The sequence below is a fragment of the Petaurus breviceps genome, unplaced genomic scaffold (assembly GCF_028583685.1).
Source record: "Petaurus breviceps papuanus isolate PSGF00001 unplaced genomic scaffold, PetGlider_PUasm1.0 37, whole genome shotgun sequence".
NCBI lineage: Eukaryota > Metazoa > Chordata > Mammalia > Diprotodontia > Petauridae > Petaurus > Petaurus breviceps.
Window position 1 is genome coordinate 49,436,677 of NW_027186296.1, and position 19,155 is coordinate 49,455,831.

A 19,155-nucleotide genomic window follows, 5' to 3' on the forward strand; every position below is an offset into this window, starting at 1 on the left:
TAAACTGCCCCCATGCAGTTCAAAAAGTCAGTAGCACATGTACATCACGGGAAAAGTATAGCTGGACTAGAGTTTATACGAACAAAAGGCATATGAGTTATAGTGGATTACATATTCAACACAAGCCAACAGTGTAATATGGAAACCAAAAAAGTTAATGTGCTATTACCATAAGCTTAAAATATCCCACTCTGATGATTCATACTGTCATAGGAGTGAGTCTGGTTCACAAAAGGCTATGCTAGCAGAATGCTAAGCATCATAAGCTCTAAAAAAAACAAAAGGCTTTGAAAATGGGCCTTGGGACAGCCTATTTGTTTATCATCTGAGCAACAATCTTGCCAGATTTAGAGAGGGTACAGCACCAGATGTTTAGAAAACAGGCAAAGATTTTTTGTAATCATTGTGAGCCATGAAATCATGAACTTAGCCTGCATTAATAGAAATTTGATGTTCAGAATGAGGGAGGATCAAATGAGATAGTGAATACTCTGCCCTGGTCAAGCTATTTCTATAATATTATTCTTAGTATTAGGTAACATATTTTTGAAAGGACATTGACAAGTTGAAGTGAATCCAAAGGAAGATGGTCAGGATGGTGAGGGAACTGGAAAACTTTCCTGCCATACTTAGATCAGCTGAAGGAACTGGGGAAGTTTAGCCTGGAAAAGAGAAGCATTGCAGGGTTGGAGGGGAAATGAATGCTGTCTTCAAGTTTTCAAAGAACTGATGCTGGGAGTGGCTAGATGGTGCAGCAAGTAGAACCCCAGCCGTGGAGTCAGGAGGACCTGAATTCGGATCTGTCCTCAGACACTTAACACACACACCCCCAAAAAACTAGCTGTGTGACCTTGGGCAAGTTATTTAATAGAAAGAAAGAGAGACAAACAGACAGACAGACAGACAGAGAGAGACAGAGAGAGAGAGACAGAGACAGAGAGACAGACAGAGAGAGACAGAGAGACAGAGACAGAGAGAGAGAGACAGAGAGACAGACAGAGAGACAGACAGAGACAGAGAGACAGAGACAGAGAGAGACAGAGAGACAGAGACAGAGAGAAAGGAAGGAAGGAAGGAAGGAAGGAAGGAAGGAAGGAAGGAAGGAAGGAAGGAAGGAAGGAAGGAAGGAAGGAAGGAAGGAAGGAAGGAAATCAAATGATTCATTAACAAGAATTTATTAAGTGCAAACTCAATACCAAACAACATGCTAAGTGTCAGAAATATAAAGAAAAGATAATGAAATGTTTTCTGATTTCAAGGAGATTGCAGTATATCGTGGGAGTCAAAATACTCACAAATAACTATACTGTATGTGTTGCCCATATAGATTATGTGTGTCCATGTGGATTTGTCTAAATATGACTCACAGGGAGGTATGAATAAATATCTTTAGACTCGTCTGTCCTCTTTCCAAGAGAGACTTTGATTCCTGCCAGGAGGGGAGTCCTGCCAGGACTGGGGCCACAAGATTGACCATTCAAAACTGACTCCCTCTGAGAGGAGTTACCAAATTAGAATTGTATCTGCTACTCTAAATATTGTTAGTCTAGGGGAAATAAATTATAGGTTCAAGCTGAGCTCTTGATCTCTATTTCTTAATGGGAAAGGACTGCCCCAAGCTATATGCTCAAGGCTTGAGTCAGTTTCACAATGAACACATATAGGAAATAAATCAATTTACCCAATTCAAGAGCACACAAAAATCAGAAAAATTATACAGACAAGAATATACTAGAAAATACACAAAGTAAATGAATTCTCTTACTGGAAATAAGTTATCCCATCTCAACCAATAGAGTTCCAGAACTCACCAAAGGGGAAATTCCCTAAAATCTCTAGTGTGGAAAGCTGGGGATAGGGCCATGATTGAGACACCAACCCCTCTACATGTTACAGTCTTTTTCTCCTGCCATGGACCTCTCTCTGAAGAAAATCTGGAATCATATATCTTGTCTCTTGAAGCTGGAAGCCAGAAGACCCAGGATTTCCCAAGAGGGCTAACAGACTTGCTAGGCTAATAATAGTTCTAGAAGAATGGATGATAGTAATTGCAATATTACTTTAAATTGTAAAAAAAAACCCATAATTTAATATTTTATATCTAAGTTTCATGAGAATAACTGATGGGATTTAGGGGAAAAAATGTATCTATCTGGGGGGCTTCTTGGTCCTACCATTATATATGGACTCAATGCTGTTTATTGTACATCCTGGAATTTGTACAGCACTGTTTGACTCATAATCTGATGTGTCAAAAAGTTTTAGTCCAGGATAAAGGACATAAGTATGTAATATGCACACTAAGATTCCTGGAATAGGAGATAGGGAATCTTTTCCTTGGAAAAGATTGGAGTTTGAGGTTGCTGCTTTGAGCTGAAGAGACACAAAACAAGGGATCATAGAAGCAAGAAATTAAAGCCTCAAACTGTAATTAAACTATAATTAAATTAGAAATGAAGGTCTTGGAGCTATATCCTAAACTAATGGTAATAAACCAAAGCTGAAACCATAGATTAAGCTTGATTGCTATGTGCTAGCAAGAGGTAAAAATAGTGGTTAAAATGAACCAAATGCTGTTCCAAGAATGTAACAAGAAAACTAAAACTATCTTTAGAGATTTTGTGAGTGTTAAAATCTCATAGGTTTTTGAGATTATATGCTATGACCTATTTGGATGTTTTGGTTGCTTTTCTACCTCCTTGAGATGAATATTCTGTACAAATAGTAACTCTGCCTGTTAATGCTAAGCCAAAGATACATGCTTAGATTGTTCTTGAAGATGTATTAAAAGAGCCATTACCTAATAGAAATATGCCAAAGAATATGAACAGACAATTTTCAAAGGAAGAAATCCAAACTCCAAACAATCATGTAGAAAAAGTACTCTAAATAATTTAATAATTAAAGAAATTCAAATTAAAGTAACTTTGAAGTTCTGTTTCATATCTATTGAACTACAAAATTTTGTCTTACAGAAGAAGAAAATAGCAATGTTGGATGAGCTATGGGAAAACAGGCATACCACTTCATTGTTGGAGCTGTGAATTGATTCAGCTATTTTGGAAAGCAATATGTGGGTTAGGACCCAAAAGTTACTAAACAGTGAGTACGTACCCTTTGACCCAACTATGTCACTACTACCTATACTCTGAAAGAAATAAAAGAAAGAGGAAAGAACATATATGTACAAAAATATGTATTGCAATTCTTTTTATAGTAGTCAAAATGTGAAAACTAAAGGGGTATATGGTTGTTGGGGAATGTCTAAAAAAACATTATGGTATATGTGAGTGATGGAATATTGTTATGTCATAAGAAAAAAAAATGAAATAGACCTCTGGGAGGAATTCTATGAATTTATGTCAAAGTGAGCAGAACTATAACAGCTTGTGCAATTACAACACTGTAGGTAAAACCAACTTTGAAAGACTTTAAAATTCTGATCACTGGAACAATAAACCATGATTGGAGAGGACCCACCACAGAGGTTAATAATGCAGAAGTAAGCAATGTGGAAAGTTGTTTTGCTGGACTATGCCTGTTCAAGTTGTGGGTTTCTTTTTGGTTGTTGTTCATTGAGGGTTGGGACATTGAGAGGGACAAATTAGAAATGCATGTAAATTTAAAAAAAAAAGACAAACATATATGAAAGCCTCCAGATTATGCCTGATACTTGAGATACAGTGTCGATATAGAACCTTCTCCTTGTAATTGCATGATTTAATAAATCTTTGATTCTAAATGATATAACTATAAGCAATGCAGAGATATTCCCCCCTTAACATCTTCCATGACTTAGAAGATGTATTTTTCAATGACTTCACAGCTATTAAAGACGCCCAACATCTACTGTACTGTATAGCACAAAATCATCGATTTTAGAGTAGGAATAATTCAACTATGGTGTTCTATTTTTTTTCTGATACAATTCTAATTATTATGGCCCAAGTATATGTCATCAGGTATCATCCATTAAAAAATAGAAATATTCCTAGCATATTTACTAGGAGCTATGTCTGCACAGTTACATTTCTAGAGATTGTTTTCATATATTTATAAGTTTACAACTAGCTACTTTATTTCCTTTTTGAAACACTGTTTCTATACAACACTTTGCACAACATTCCAATGTCTCTTCAAAGTGTATACCCCATTCCCCAACAACCATCAGAGGATGGTTTAACTACCTACTCTTGTAATATTCGGAAAGGATGTATGCTGTAACTTAGATCGTATGATACCAGCATTACTCTGTTGCTTGTATTTGACCATCAGTTTTGTTACCTCTTGGAGTTATCTTCATTTACATTGTTGCTCTCAAAGGTGGATTGTAACTTCCTACTTTAGTAATATATAGAAAGGATGTGTGCTGTAACTTTGATACTATGATACTACTAACCTTGTTCTGTCCCTTGTTATTGACCACCAGTTTTGCTACTTCTTGATGTTATCTGTTGTTGCTCTATATTGTTCTTTTAATTAGACTTTTTTTTTTTTTTAAGCAATTGGGGTTAAGTAACTTGCTCAAGGTTACACGGCCAGTTATTTCTGGGTGTAGTGCTAAGTATCTGAGCCCGTATTCGATCCCAGGTCTCTGGACTCTGGGGCCAGCGCTCTTATTCACTGCACCACCTGGGCGCCCCTTAATTGGACTTTCTTAATTCTACATCACCACTTTCTACAAATCTTCCCATGTTTCCATGAAGTTTTCATATTCATCATTTGTTAAGCTGTAATGAATTTCATTATATTTACATATCAATTCATTCGGTCATTCCCCAGTCGATGGTGCATTGTTTAAAAAAAAAAATCAAATGTTTTTATGAATATTTTTGTACACGTGAATCTTTTCTTGCTATAAATAAATGAATGAGCAGAATCTTTTCTTGCCCAAATGCTTTCCATAACTAGAAGCATCAAATGATGTAAAACACGTGGAAAGCGCTTTGTAAATATATAGCTCTCTATAAATGTTAGCTACTAGCTAACTACTGAATGGATGCTACAGAGACGAATGCTTCCTTCAGCCTACAATTCCTATATTTAGCCCGAATTTTGCAAAGGACCCTTAGCAAGTGCATAAAACACAAACAAGGAGCCTTCAACCAATGAGAAAAGCAAGAGGCTTTAAAATCATGAATGCCGAGAGCTCGATTGGGACTTGGGTCGAAGTTTCGGCGGAAAACCGGCGGTAGTTCCGGTCTCCGTAAGTCGGCAATCGATGGCTTTGGCCTGAACACGCCGCGGGCTTCCGAGGCCTGCGATTGGCTCTGCCCTATCGCGGGGGCGGCGTGGGGGGGGCTGCTGGGTATTCTTTGGGGGCCGGAAGGAACGGCCTCGGTGGTGCCTTGTGGCGACAAGATGGTGAAGCTAACGGCAGAGCTCATCGAGCAGGCGGCTCAGTACACCAACGCCGTGCGGGACCGTGAGCTCGATCTGCGAGGTAAGGTTGCGGCGCGTGAAGGAGAGACGGAGGGGCCGCGGCCCTCGGGCTGGGTCCTGGAGCGCGTGGCGGCCTGCGCGCGCTTAGTGGGCCCGCGGGCGGCCTTTTCTGAAGCTGTAAGAGCAGCAGCTCCCGAAGCTGTGCGGTTCAGCCTCCGCGCTCCGAACACGGAGGAGAAAACTGAGGCCCGCCCAAGGACGCAAGGAACGTGCTCGAGGTCTGCCTACTAGGCTCCCGGCACCCCCGCAAACAGGATGGATGAGATTGGGGCTTTTTTTTTTTTTTTGGAGGGGGGGAGGGCAGGGGAATTGGGGTTAAGTGATTTGCCTGAGGTTACATGGCTAGTAAGTGTTAAGTGTCTGAGACTGGATTCGAACTCAGGTCCTCCTGACTCCAGGGCCGGTAGAGGTCTTGCTGCACGCCGAAGAGGGTAACTCTTTTAGAGTGTGGACAGCACCTCTGAAACGCCTCCTCCCTCAGTGTGTGTTAACTTGTTTTTTGTAGCTAGAACTTCCCTTAACTACCGTCCCCCAACCCCCATCCCCATTATCTCTTCTTAGGTGTTATTCTATGGATCCCTGTCTCCTTTTACCGGCCAGTGATTCTCATTTCATTTTGTGACACTTTCCCCCACCCCAGACCCCTTAATGATATTTTAGCGGTTTCGTTTTTTGGAAAAAAAAAAAAAACCCTGCCTTCACACTTCTCCTGTGCTAGTGATGCTCAGATGTTTTCAAACCTTAGCTTCCCCATCCCTGTTTTACCTGTGATGTTCAGAAGTTTTTCATTCTGACCTTTCTCCCTTTTATTATCCTTCGTGATCTATCCGCTTAAATATAAAAATTGGAAGGATAGACTTCACGTTAGTTCTAATGTTTACGAGCTAATTTCACAGAGACCACATTCTGTCTTACTTGAATTAAGTTAATCTAAACTTAAACTTGGTACAGTGTATTAAGGGGAACTACCACAATAAAGGGCCTTTTGAGGGCTAAGCAAGAGGTCTTTCGGATGTGAAGGATTAGATTGTGTGTGTGAAAAGAACTTTAAATTGGTGTGTGTGTGTGTTTAAAACTAGATTTGAGTCCCAGTTTCGTTGCTTGCTACCTGTATAACCCTGAGCACATCACTTCATTTCTCTGGGCCTCAGTTTCCTTATTTGTAAAATGGAAGGATTGGATTAGATTACTTAAAGCTGAAGGAATTTTAAGGTTAGCATTGTAGCAGCAAGCACCCCAAGCGCGTCCTCAGGGTTTGCAGCTACCACAGGTTCTTGGATCTGCTTTGTTAAAGGAAAGCAACTCAAAATGGGTTAACAAGCTTACTTTAATCAGTCAGACATATATCGTTTACCTTGTTCAGGAGAAAAGGTCAGCACCCTGAACCTCAAAGTATACAGGCATAATTATCAAGACAGAAACATCAAGTAGACAGATTTCCAAACTGTCCCAACCATTACATCCATACCCAGTCAACATCTGGGTTTCCACATTCTGGGTTTTTCAAAGCCGGGGGACTCTCAACAAGGGCTTCCCAGAATTCAGATCAAATCACAGAACACTTCTCAAAGTGAGTCCCAAAACAAAGCTACACATCAGGGCTTATATAGCCTTCTCCTGGCTCAGAAAATGTAACAACCTTATTGACTCACTGGCCAATCAAGAAGTATCTACTGAAAAACAAGCCTCCCACCCCAGGCTTCAGGTGCACATTAGCCTAGGGGCAGGGAAGATCTTTAAAATTTACATTCTTATTACAAGCATGAAATCCTATCTTGGTGTGAAAGTGCATGAATCAGTATGAAAGAGATTTCTCAGAAGGATGGCATCACTTTGGAACATGGTACTGACACTAGGATGGGGAGGTTATCCTTTTCCCATTGCTTATCTAGCCTTTGGAAATCTCAGTTCCTCAATTTCATAAATTTTATGTTGAACTCATCAGCAATTTAAAAAAAAAAAATTTATATTATTAAGTTGAATGTGGATCGAGGTACACTTGAAGTTTCACCTTTTCTAAGAAAACTTTCCCTGACAGACCAGATCTTTTGTCTTTGAACATCTCTTTATTGCCATATATTTATATTTAGTTTAATGATACTTTTTTGTACACTTTCCAGCAAATACACAATTACCTCCAACAAAGTATAGTCCCCAAAATTTGGTTAACAGAACAGAGAATTGTATGTTTTAACTTAGTTGGCATTGTAGCGGCTTCTAGTCATTGTATTTGACCAAGTTTTGCTGCATTTTAATGTTTTTCTTTGTTTGCCTTGACATCTATATATGTATATGTGTCTACTTTCTTCGCTATCACCTTTTATAAATTAAATAATTTGTTTCTATGAAATCTTCATATTTGTCATTGCTTACAGCACAGATTAACACACTATGTTATTTATTCATGTATTGTAAATTTTTCATCTGTTCCCCTGTGGTTGGGGCACATATTTTATTTTTTTATTGTCACAATTTATGCTATAGACAGTTTTAAACATTTGAGTCTTTTGAGTATCTTTGATATCTAGTCCCAGCTTCAGAATCTCTTGCTAAGAGTATGTACAATTCAATAACTTTTTTGGATGATTCCAGATTGTTTTCCAGAATGGTGGAGCCTGTTTGTAACAGCAGTAATTTAGCATTATTGCCTTATGTTGTTATTTTAATGCTTCTTATATATGTCATCTCTCAAAATAGGTTATAAGTTCTGATATGGGTAGAAATTATACGTTTCTTTTGTGTCATCCTCAAAACTTAGTAGGTACTTGTTACTTAACTATTTGTTGAATGAAGAATTACTGGTGCTCTCATGCTATAGATTTCTAAAATGGGTAAACAACACCAGATTTAATTTACCGACGCTGTTAATTTAAGCTATGGTATACATTGACTACCCCAATGTAATCTAATATCTTTACTATTTTCCAGGATACAAGATTCCTGTAATTGAAAACTTGGGGGCTACCTTAGATCAATTTGATGCTATTGATTTTTCTGATAATGAAATCAGAAAGTTGGATGGTTTTCCCTTGTTGAAAAGACTGAAAACATTATTGGTGAATAACAATAGGATATGGTAAGTGTTAGTTTTTCCTCTTCATTAACTGTTTACCTTAAAGCATGGTAAACAGCTGCAGGTATAGAATTTCAGATATGCTGAAGTTTTTTAAAGATGAAGATTTCTATTCTTTCACAGAAATTCAAATAATTCATGACAGTGCTTTAATCCTAATTTATCTTTCGTTTATGTAAAATTCACATTGCCAAGGGTCATCCAAATAGATTTTCCACTGACAGAAGTTTGGTTTAATAGCTTTTTATTGACCTCTTTTGAAGTAAGTTTGGTATTTTCTGTATATGTGCAGGTTTTTGAATAATTATTATTATGAATAATTATGAAATGAGAGTAAGTAAAATCCTAATTTACTTACTTTTTCTGCCTCACCTGGTTGACACTTTATGTCTGCTTCTTGTATCAGATTTTATCTTGCATTTATGGTTCAGTCTGAAACAGCATGGTAGCCAACAGAAAATGTTAATTGGTAATATTTGAATGAAATTTGATATGTATGCAAAGGTTATGGAGCTAAGGTTTAAAAGAAAAAATTGTGGTCTGCCTTTAAAAGAAAAGTTTACATTACTCTTAACAGTGGGTAAAATTTATTCCTTCAACCTGGAGATTGGTTAATGTTTAATATGTAGGACTTCATCTCTGAGTGAGGTCTGTGATTTGTAGAATTGCCTCTATTTGAGTAGAAACAGCTGTTTGTTTTTTCTCCTGAAGTAGAAAGGGCTGCCTCCAGGGTTTGTGGGTTTCATATTGCTGAAGACCTCCAACCAGAGATTGGATGACTGCTACTTGGTTTCTGTTGAGGGGATTCCTCTTCAGAGTATAAGTTGGTCTAGGATGTGATACCCTATGTGGTCAGAGGAAAGGGAAAGAAGGGAAGAGAAAAGAAAAAGTTGTGCTGCCAACTGGCCAGCTGCTTTGGGCAGCTCCTTTTCTACTCATTTTGGTTGCTGTTTGTCCTTCCTTCAAGAAGAGAACTACTTCAGTCATACCCTTAGCTAAATGCTCTGGCTCTAGGGAATATAAATCTTAATCTCTGAAACTTTTTTTAAACCCCAAGTCACTTTTGCTCTCTTTCCCAGGCCAATCTTAGGTAAGCCCTACTTGGTCATTGTTTGGGCCCTAATTGGCTCAGAGTGAATATAAGTAGCAATTATTTCTGCTTTGGCCAGAAACCCTGAGGGTCTTCCACTCCCTCCCCCCAGATATTTTTTTTTGGGGGGGGAGTAGGAAAGAGATATAGAATCAATTCTGTTCCTCAGTTCCTATTAGGCCTTAATCATTGAGTGGGCTTTTGCCTCAGTCAGACTAAGACCTGTTGACCTTAGCTTAAAAAGACCAAGGGCCCCCAATCCTGGGCCATCTCCAGTTGTCCTGATCTATGTCTAACCACTGGACCCAGATGACTGGAGGAGAAAGTGAGACTGGTGACTTTGCACCTTGAGCCCTCACTTAAATCCAGTTCACTTGCATGTCATGGCATTGCTTCCCTCATATAGTCCTCTTCAAGAACGAAGGACAAATTACAATGAGTACAATGAGTTCGTCTATCCAGATGATCTCCAAGGTGACATTCGATTATGAATTTCTGTGGTTTTACAAATTGATTACATAAGAAAAATAAATCTTGCTCATATTTAGGTTTCTTTAGGTTTTGAGTAGAAAACTTTTTAAATTTGATTCAGTTATTGATATTATTTAATAATCTTTATTCTGTTTTAGCCGAATAGGTGAGGGACTCGATCAGGCCCTGCCTAGCCTGAGAGAACTTATTCTTACCAACAATAGTATTGTGGAATTGGTAAGTTGAAAAATATTTTGAATAATCATTTCAAATATAGATCCCAAAACAGGGTTTTTTAAATAAAAATTTAAACTCCTGTTTCTAAAATATTTTCTTAAATAGAGGCCAGGGAGACTTGCTCTTCTTTCACCCCTGGCCTTTATTTGCATATAGAGAATACAAAACATTATGTCTAACATCAAATCAACTTGGGGAGATAGACTATTCACTAAGTAAGAAAAAAACCCAATATTTGGTAGTAAATTGGGGAATAACCAGGAAAACTGGGGAGAAGACATATTCTCTTTTTTAAAAGAACCAGTGATAGGTGGAGCAGGATCCAAACTTAAAAGTAAGATTCTTTTTTCCACTTCATATCACTAAACAAGTATCGCCTTTGAACATAGTTTAATTGCCATGTTTGACAAGTTTTGAAGTGTTTGAAATAGTGTTTATACTATAGAATGCTTGTCATTTCTTTAGATTTTATATATAGTTTGTCTCGAGTTAGCATTGATAGGGCACTGTTAGAGCATATTTTAATGATATTTGCAGAAGTAATAAGTGGTTTAGAGCATTTGTCTTCCCATTATCGACCTTTTCATGCATTCATTGTCTTTGCTTTAAGTAAATTTTTGTTGTAATGGTAAAGCTTTAGGAATTTACTTAGATGAAATTGCTCAGTAGCATTGTTATAGTGAGATCAAGAAAATGGCTGAAATATGCCCCATCATAAGAAAAAGGCTACTCGGGTGAAGTACCAGCTAAGCCAGTTGGCACCCCTGCTTGGAACCCGTGTGAGGGATATGAGTCACTTCATTTAAGGAGTGATTCTTCCATGATGGTGGTTATAAGGCTATATGACCCTTTACTTTTTGCAGGTACATGAGGGCACCTAGTTTATGGTTAAAACCAAAACTTTGCGTTTAGCTACATTTCCTAGTTTTGATGCTTGTCTTCTTCTGAAGTTGAGGACGGTTTAATAAAGTAGAAGGAGCACTGACCCAGGTTTTTAGTTCCCACTCAGCCACTTACTAGTTATGTGACCTTTGGCAAATCATTCCACCTTTGAGCTCCAGTTTTCTTAACTTTAAATTTGGCATAACAATATATTACCTATTTATTACACAAGTCTATTGCAAGGATCACATGAGGTCATGTAAATTATAATGTGCTGTTTTATTTCATATATACATTTACATATATTTATATACATTTGTTTACATATATACATTTATATAACTTGAAAATCATTTGATCCTGACATTGACCCTCATGTACATACTGTATCCTTCATGTAGAATGTAAACTCCTTGAGAACAGGAACTGCTTTGTTTTGTCTTCACATTCCTACTACCTTGCACGTAGCAAACTTTATGAAAGTTTGTTTAATTGAACTTGTGAGGTACATATCGCCAGGGACTCTATCCCCATTTTAAAGAGGAGAAACCTGGAGCTCAGCAAGATTAAGTAATTTGCACTTTCACTCATTTAGTATCTATCAGAGATGGAAATCACTCTCTAGCCAGCACTAATGCCACTTCAGCCTGCCCTATATAGAATGGAAGCTAGTACTACTTTTATTGAAAATGAGCCATTAGGGTCAGCTAGGTGTCACAGTGAATAGAGCACTGGCCCTGGAGTCAGGAGGACCTGAGTTCAAATCTAGCCTCTGACACTTAACACTTACTAGACCTGTGACCTTGGGCAAGTCACTTAACCCCAATTGCCCTGCCCTCCAAAAAGGAAAAAAAAAATGAGCCATTAGCAAGGCTCTGTAAATACCCAATAAGGTAATGAGGTAAGAAGAGGTAGGTCTTAGATGTGCCCCAAGTCACAGTCATTTTTAGTTTTGAATTATAAATTGCAAATATATGATTTTTATAGCCAATACTTCCCTTACACAACTTTTTTTTTTCTGATTATCCATTGCTACCATACTAATACAGGTCTAGTAGCTTTTTTTTAAAGAGTAGGATAGCTGTAGAAAAATGGTTCATGTAAATTTGTCACTGAAGCAATAGCTCAGGTTACTGAGATAATTGTAAAACCAAGCATGAGCAGCTTTCCAGAGGACTGCTGCTGTGAACAGCTTCAAGGTTCTAATTACATAGTATAGTGAACTCTGTTTATTCAGTAATAAACTAAGACAAAACATTGACAGAAATCGAAGTATAGCATTCACAGTGTATTCACATAACAACAACACTAAAGTGGCCACATATTTTGGGGTTTTTTTTTTGCTTTTTAGAGGGGGAGGAAGGGCAGTTGGGGTTAAGTGACTTGCCCAAGGTCATCTGAAGCAGGATTTGAACTCAGGTCCTCCTGACTCCAGGGCCAGTGCTCTATTCACTGCACCACCTAGCCACCCCCACATAGTTTTAAACAAAAGATATCATTCAATAAGTCCTTAACTCTGTCATCCTTAGGGAGCAGGCCTCCTTAAGGTCCAAAAAGTACAAAGGTCAGAGTTCTCCAACCCTAGGTCACATTGTCTTAATCTCTCAAAGTTTTTCTTAATTGGAGATTAGTTTCCAGTCATTCTAAATTCAATCATCCTGAAGAGGTACAGGATATGGAGTACAAAGTCCTCCTTACCCCTAGGCTACAGTAAATCATGATCTTCTCAGTTTTCATTAAATACCCAAGGAGAGTTCTTTTCTTTTTTTTAAGCAATTGGGGTTAAGTAACTTGCTCAAGGTTACACGGCCAGTTATTTCTGGGTGGGTGCTAAGTGTCTGAGCCCAGATTTGATCCCCAGGTTGTCTGAGGCCAGTGCTCTTACTTGCTGTGCTACCTGGCCACCCCAGGAGAGGTCTTTTCATCTTGACTTGAGGCTGGCTCACAGATTGCATGGTTCCTCTTCTATGGTCCCAGCTCCTACCTGAATCTACCCAACTGTCACCTGGATTAAAGGGCAGGCAACTCTTGGTTCATTGTCCAACTCCTTGGCTGGTTCTTCATCCAATTCCTGTTCCATATTGAAGTTCACAGTGTCCAGTCCACCTCAAGTCCTTCAGTTTCTTTTTCTAGGAAGACAAAGCTTAACAGAGCCAAAACAACATTTATCATCAGTTCACTCTCTGACTGAAATCAGCACAGACCCACCAGCAAGGTTTGAGAACTCAACACAAATTCACAAACAAGGTCTGAGAACTCAACACAAATCTCAGTATAGTCCCAGGACCTCCGAAACCCTCCTCCAGGACTTCTGTGAATAGACATGAAGAAAATCCTCTTGCAGGGCTTCCATAAGGTCCCAGGCTTCTGTACAAAGTATCACAAACAAAAATTAACACAGACAGAAAAGACAGGATGCCTGGCCACCACAAAGTTCCCCTTAAAAATTCTGCCCTCTCCCAGCCAGGGCTTCTCCTTATATATGGTCATTAAACTCCTCCCTGTTCTGCCCCTTCCTGTTGCATAAGCAACAGGGTTTCACAAGTTCTGTTTCTTAACAAAAGACTTGATATAATCAAGGGCAAGGCTCAACTTGAAACAAGGTGCTAAATAATTAAGTAGCTGAAACAAGGTGTTAACTACTTCTTTGCTTTGCCATTACAATAATATATCAGGTGCCTTTTTTTTTTATTATTTTTCAGGGTGATCTGGATCCCTTGGCAACTCTCAAATCACTGACTTATCTGAGGTACGGAATCAGTTCTTTTATAGTGGTTATTATTAGTACAGCCCTACAAAAATAACAAACCTACCAGGACCTAGAATCATCTAATTGAAGATCATCTAATTCTGGCTTACTCCCTCCCAAACCAAAACTGAGGATTTATACAAGTCCAAAAGAGGTTAAATGAATTGACTTAAGTCAGGTCACCCAGCCATTGGTGATTAATTATAGGCCTTGTGAATGTACCAAGTTCAGCTATGCCTTCAAACCCCTCTGAAAGAAGTCTCCATAGTGGGAAATAAAGAATTTTGATACAAAATTTAAAATTTGCCCAGGGGTTTTAGTATTATCCTTCTTTATGGAGTTGGTTTTACTCCATCATCAGGTAATAGGATTCTACTACGTTGAAATATAGAAAGAATAGTTAAAATTTATAAATTGTGAGTTTTAAAAATTCATTTATTTGATTTTCTTATGGCCTTCCTTTGAATGCTATTGCTTTGAATAAGATGAGAGAAAATGCTATTTCCCTTTCCTTGTAGTATTTTGAGAAATCCTGTAACAAATAAGAAACATTATCGACTATATGTAATCCATAAAGTCCCACAAGTCAGAGTATTGGATTTCCAGAAAGTGAAACTAAAAGTAAGTATTTGTATTTTTTTATTATGTAAATTAGAGTCCTTTCTGGTTTTAGTGGATGCTGTACTTTCATTTAATATTTGAGTTAATTTTCTCTTAACTTTATTCCAATCAGAACCATGGGAGATAAACTTATAACTAAGCAAATTGTGTTCATTTTCATTTGTAACAAAGTTTACTATAGACTTCTGTGTATCTGATAAAATCCAGGTATAAATCATCTGTTATCCTTTATATGAAGGAATGACCATTGCTAAATGATGACCATCATAAAAAAGAGATAATATTTCATCAGGGAATACTTCTTCCCAATAAGGGAGAGATGGGCTACTCCTTCCTTAGGGACCAGCACCAGTGAAAGCAAAAACATAGTGTCTCCTTTTGATTTCAAACTTGATTCTCAAAATTTGGTCTTTTTTACGTTGAGTCTCTTTACTCCCCTAAAGTTTTTTCAGGGAGATTTTCTTCAGTATTTTCTGAGGAATACATCAAAATGCATGTGGTGTTCCTGTTTACATTAACTCTATGTGTGGTATCGCTGTAGGAGCGTCAGGAGGCAGAGAAAATGTTCAAGGGCAAACGGGGTGCACAGCTTGCAAAGGATATTGCCAGGAGAACCAAAACGTAAGACACAGATACACAACTTAAATGGGATTCACCTTCAGAAATACTACCTGTTTTACAGTTTACAGCTTACAAGTTAAAATTAAGTAACAGTTATCAGTGATTGATATAAGGTTCCATAGGTGTTCTTGATTCATGATTTGACTAGTTGACTCCTTGTAGCATGCCAAATTTTTTCCAAATTAGCAAAGCAGACTTCTACTTTCATCTGCTTTCTCCATAGGAAGGTAAACTGTACTGGTGTTTCTGAAGGAGAGAATTCTTGTATCAGTTTGTTAACAAAGATAAGATACTACACTGGTTGAATTACTTTCAAAACTTTGAAAGTAAAAGAGGAGCATTTTCTTTTGGTCTGGATTTAACTCCTCCCTCCATTTCTTTTTAAGTTTTAATCCAGGTGCTGGTTTACCAACTGATAAAAAGAAAGGTGGGCCATCTCCAGGAGATGTAGAAGCAATTAAGGTAATAAATTGAGAGAATATTATTGAGAGTTCCAAGATAGAACTGTAGCACATTAGATATGAAACTTTATAAACTCTTGGATGTTCCAAGGCAAGGACATAGTAGAATCTGCCATAGTTTTTATTCTTGATTCTATTTTTACAAGGAAAAATTAGCATGAAATTAACTTTTTTTCCCACAGTCCATATTTTTACGTTAGAGCCTATTCTTGAATTTATACAGGCTAGAATTTGCCATTTTCCTGGCCTATTGGCTACCTTTTATTATGGAGGAACTTTCTGCAGTAAACAGCTTTGATCTGTCTCTTAAGAAAATGGAACAGCTGTTTTTGCCTAAAAAGCCTTTTTTATTTCACATCTTTGCTGTATCCTAGAGGGGTCAGCCTACATACTCCAGATTGCAACCCAGACCACATTAAAATATAATTAAGAATGTTTAATAAAAATACAGTAGAACATAAGACAGTGTTAATTTGTGGTTTTCTGAGTCAATATATGGCCTGTAGGGATGTGTCCAATAGCCAGTTCTATATGTATAACTGATAGGAAGATCTAGCTGTATGGTCTATTACTGTGTCTTCATAAACTGGCCACAGTATGAATATATTTTGATTAACTAATACTTTAGTACATAATATCACCTTTACTTTTCTCATTTAAGGACCTTTAATGTACTCTCTTTTATTAAAAACTTTTGATTTTGGGGTGCCTAGGTAGCGCAGTGAGTAAAGCTCCAGCCCCAGAGTCAGGAAGACCTGAGTTCCGATCTGGCCTCAGACACCAAAAAAAAAACAAAACCCACTAGTCATGTAACCTTGGGCAAGTTACTTAACCCCAATTGCCCTCCAAAAGGCAAAAAAAAAAAAAACCAACTTTTGATTTTTAACTTCAACATAGTAAATTATAATTATCCCTTACACTTTGAGGGTATTAAGGGCATGGCAATCTAGAAAATCAGTGTAAACATTTTTGTCCCTCCCTTTGTACCAGAGAAGTCTGAAGAATTATGGTATTAAAAGATAAAATATGTTAATATTATATGATAACTGTACGTGCATTTCTGAGTTTCTAAACTTTTTCTGAGTTATCTGCTTCCATAAAACTCCCCAAAAATTCCCATTTATTTTCTTAATGCTGACCCATGATAGATTGAAATCTCAATGGGGAAAGTCACAATGTAGAAGGGATAGCTATAATTTTTAAAATCTTTTATAATATATTAACCATTTAGTATGCTATTGAACATTTGTTATGATTCTCTGTAAAAGTAAATATTTTCAAGATTTTAAAGAAAAATTATACATTTTATTTTGCATTTCCTTCCAGAATGCTATTGCTAATGCTTCCACTCTGGCTGAAGTGGAGCGACTGAAGGGATTATTACAGTCTGGTCAGATACCCGGCAGAGAACGCAAATCAGGTTTCTAAAGTTCATTTTCTCATACTACAAAGTTTGCACTCATATGATTGGTTAAAGCAAAATGTTGATGGTAAAGATGCTTTAAGATGTGTAAAGATCGGTTGATAAAGAAAATTGTAATAATAGGATACTTGTTATTATCTGTTTAAAGCATGTAATTTTTATTGCTAAAGTAGTAAAGGAAAGGACTGGTATGAAGGAATTCTAGGGGTAACAGATTATACAAAAGTGTCATTCAGTCAAGTCATTTAATGATTATTAAGCAAGTTTTATGACTAGATTTTCTTGAAATATTATTCTTAATCACAAGGCACATAAAGGAACAGTACGATGATGATGAATTTCAGAGGCACCATTCTCCACTCTTGGCTACCTTTTTAGAGTTGTCCTTTGGTCAGCTATCTTTAACTTTTCCTTTCAGGTACTGGGATTCTAAAAGGTCTGTTGCCCTAATTCCAGTATAGTAGCAGCGCAAACATTAGACTATCAAAGCAAAAATTTCCCAGCCAAACTCTAGTTTAGCTAGACCTAGAGAGTTACTTGGTTTTAAAAAAAAATGCCCCCAAATTGTTGAACACTTGTTGGACAGACTTAGTCTTTCATTTGGACTCAGTGTATTGGCTTATCTTGAATTTATGGTGTACTAGTTACTAGTAAGTACTTTATTAAAAAGTTTAGTTTCAATACACAACAAAAATTCACATTTGCTGCCCCCACCAAATGACTGTTATATGTCATTTTTCATACTGCACTACATAAAATCACTAATGACTTTTTTTCTTTTAGGGCCCACAGATGATGGTGAAGAAGAGATGGAAGAAGACACAGTTGCTAATGGATCTTGAATTTTGTGTTCAGTCTTTGAGTATATGTGGAATGTTAGTGCCTCTTATACCAAGAGGTTTTTTGTCTGTTTGGGGGTTTGATGGGGGGAAGGGGAGGTTGTCATGGAATAGGTTAATAATATACTTGTTCCTTGAAGCAAAGTAGAGTTCAGAAGCATTACTGAAATGCTTGAAAATGCCAATGTAAATTTTTAATGTACATTTTGAAGTTGAATAAACTCTTTTTCTATGATACTAAGAATAAATAAGACCTTTATTGTGCCACTTCTGAGGTCTCATTTTTATAGTAATATTATTTCATGAAAATAAGTATTGCTGCCCTTAAATTTGTAGATGAAGTTGTTTTTAATTTTCTGGAGTGGGCAGGTCCCTAAAGCATAAAGCTGAAATTAGATTTCTTTTAATTTGAAAAAGTCCAGAAACTCAGTAAATTTTAACTATTCAATTTTCTCTTTAAATAATTTGCTTAGAGAACAGAGGTAACAACCTAAAGAGCTGCATTAGGCCCACTAATTACACCCTAAATATATAAACAATATCCTCTCCTTATTTCCCTTTGCTGGTAAGAAATAAAATATGATTTTAGAAATAATTTCTGATTACAAACAAAAGATGGTGATAGGGCCCCTGCCTTCCTTCTAACCCATGAATTAAACTAGATTGAATGAATCATTTAGTTAACATTAACTTAGCACATACTGTATTCTAAAATCATGCTAAATTTGCCATTGGGGTTTGAGAATACCAGAGTTAGGGCATGGTAAAGAGACTAGAAAGTGAAAAGAAGGCCTGGACCTCACCCCACCCCCACAATATAAGAAAATCTCTTGTCAGTCCGGGACTGAGAAGCCTAGTACAAGTTTCTGGTAGAGATGGAAAGAGAATAGTATGGTGAGGATATAGCTGGGAAGTGGAAGGTGTAGGCTATTTGTAGATATATTGTTCAGGTCGAACTACGTGACCTTGGAGGTCTCTTCCCTCTGTAATTATCAACCATGTTAGAGGTAATTAATGGCAGTGTCATTGGTTCTGTACTTCCTGAAACCATGGGTTCTCATTGCACACTAAACCAAATCATCAGAGAACATGCCTGGAATGAGATAGTGGTCAGGAAAAGATATCTTGGTTTGAAAAATTACAGATGGTGAATGGGGTCTAAGGAGAGTAGATTGACATTTCCTTCCTGTGGTGATGGCAGTATTGGGTTGATTATTGTTTCCTGTCTCCTTTTCACTTCTTGCTT

General features: G+C 37.3%; 1 protein-coding gene across 1 annotated transcript; it reads left to right on the forward strand.

The window, feature by feature from the left end:
• The first annotated feature begins 5,269 nt into the window (after positions 1–5,269).
• Positions 5,270–18,176, forward strand: SNRPA1 (small nuclear ribonucleoprotein polypeptide A'). The gene is made up of 9 exons (XM_069098450.1): positions 5,270–5,443; positions 8,371–8,518; positions 10,235–10,313; positions 13,898–13,944; positions 14,463–14,565; positions 15,107–15,186; positions 15,573–15,648; positions 16,974–17,067; positions 17,854–18,176. Exons 1-9 carry the CDS (start codon positions 5,362–5,364, stop codon positions 17,910–17,912), a joined length of 768 nt encoding a protein of 255 aa, XP_068954551.1. The 5' UTR covers positions 5,270–5,361; the 3' UTR covers positions 17,913–18,176.
• Positions 18,177–19,155: the final 979 nt, after the last annotated feature.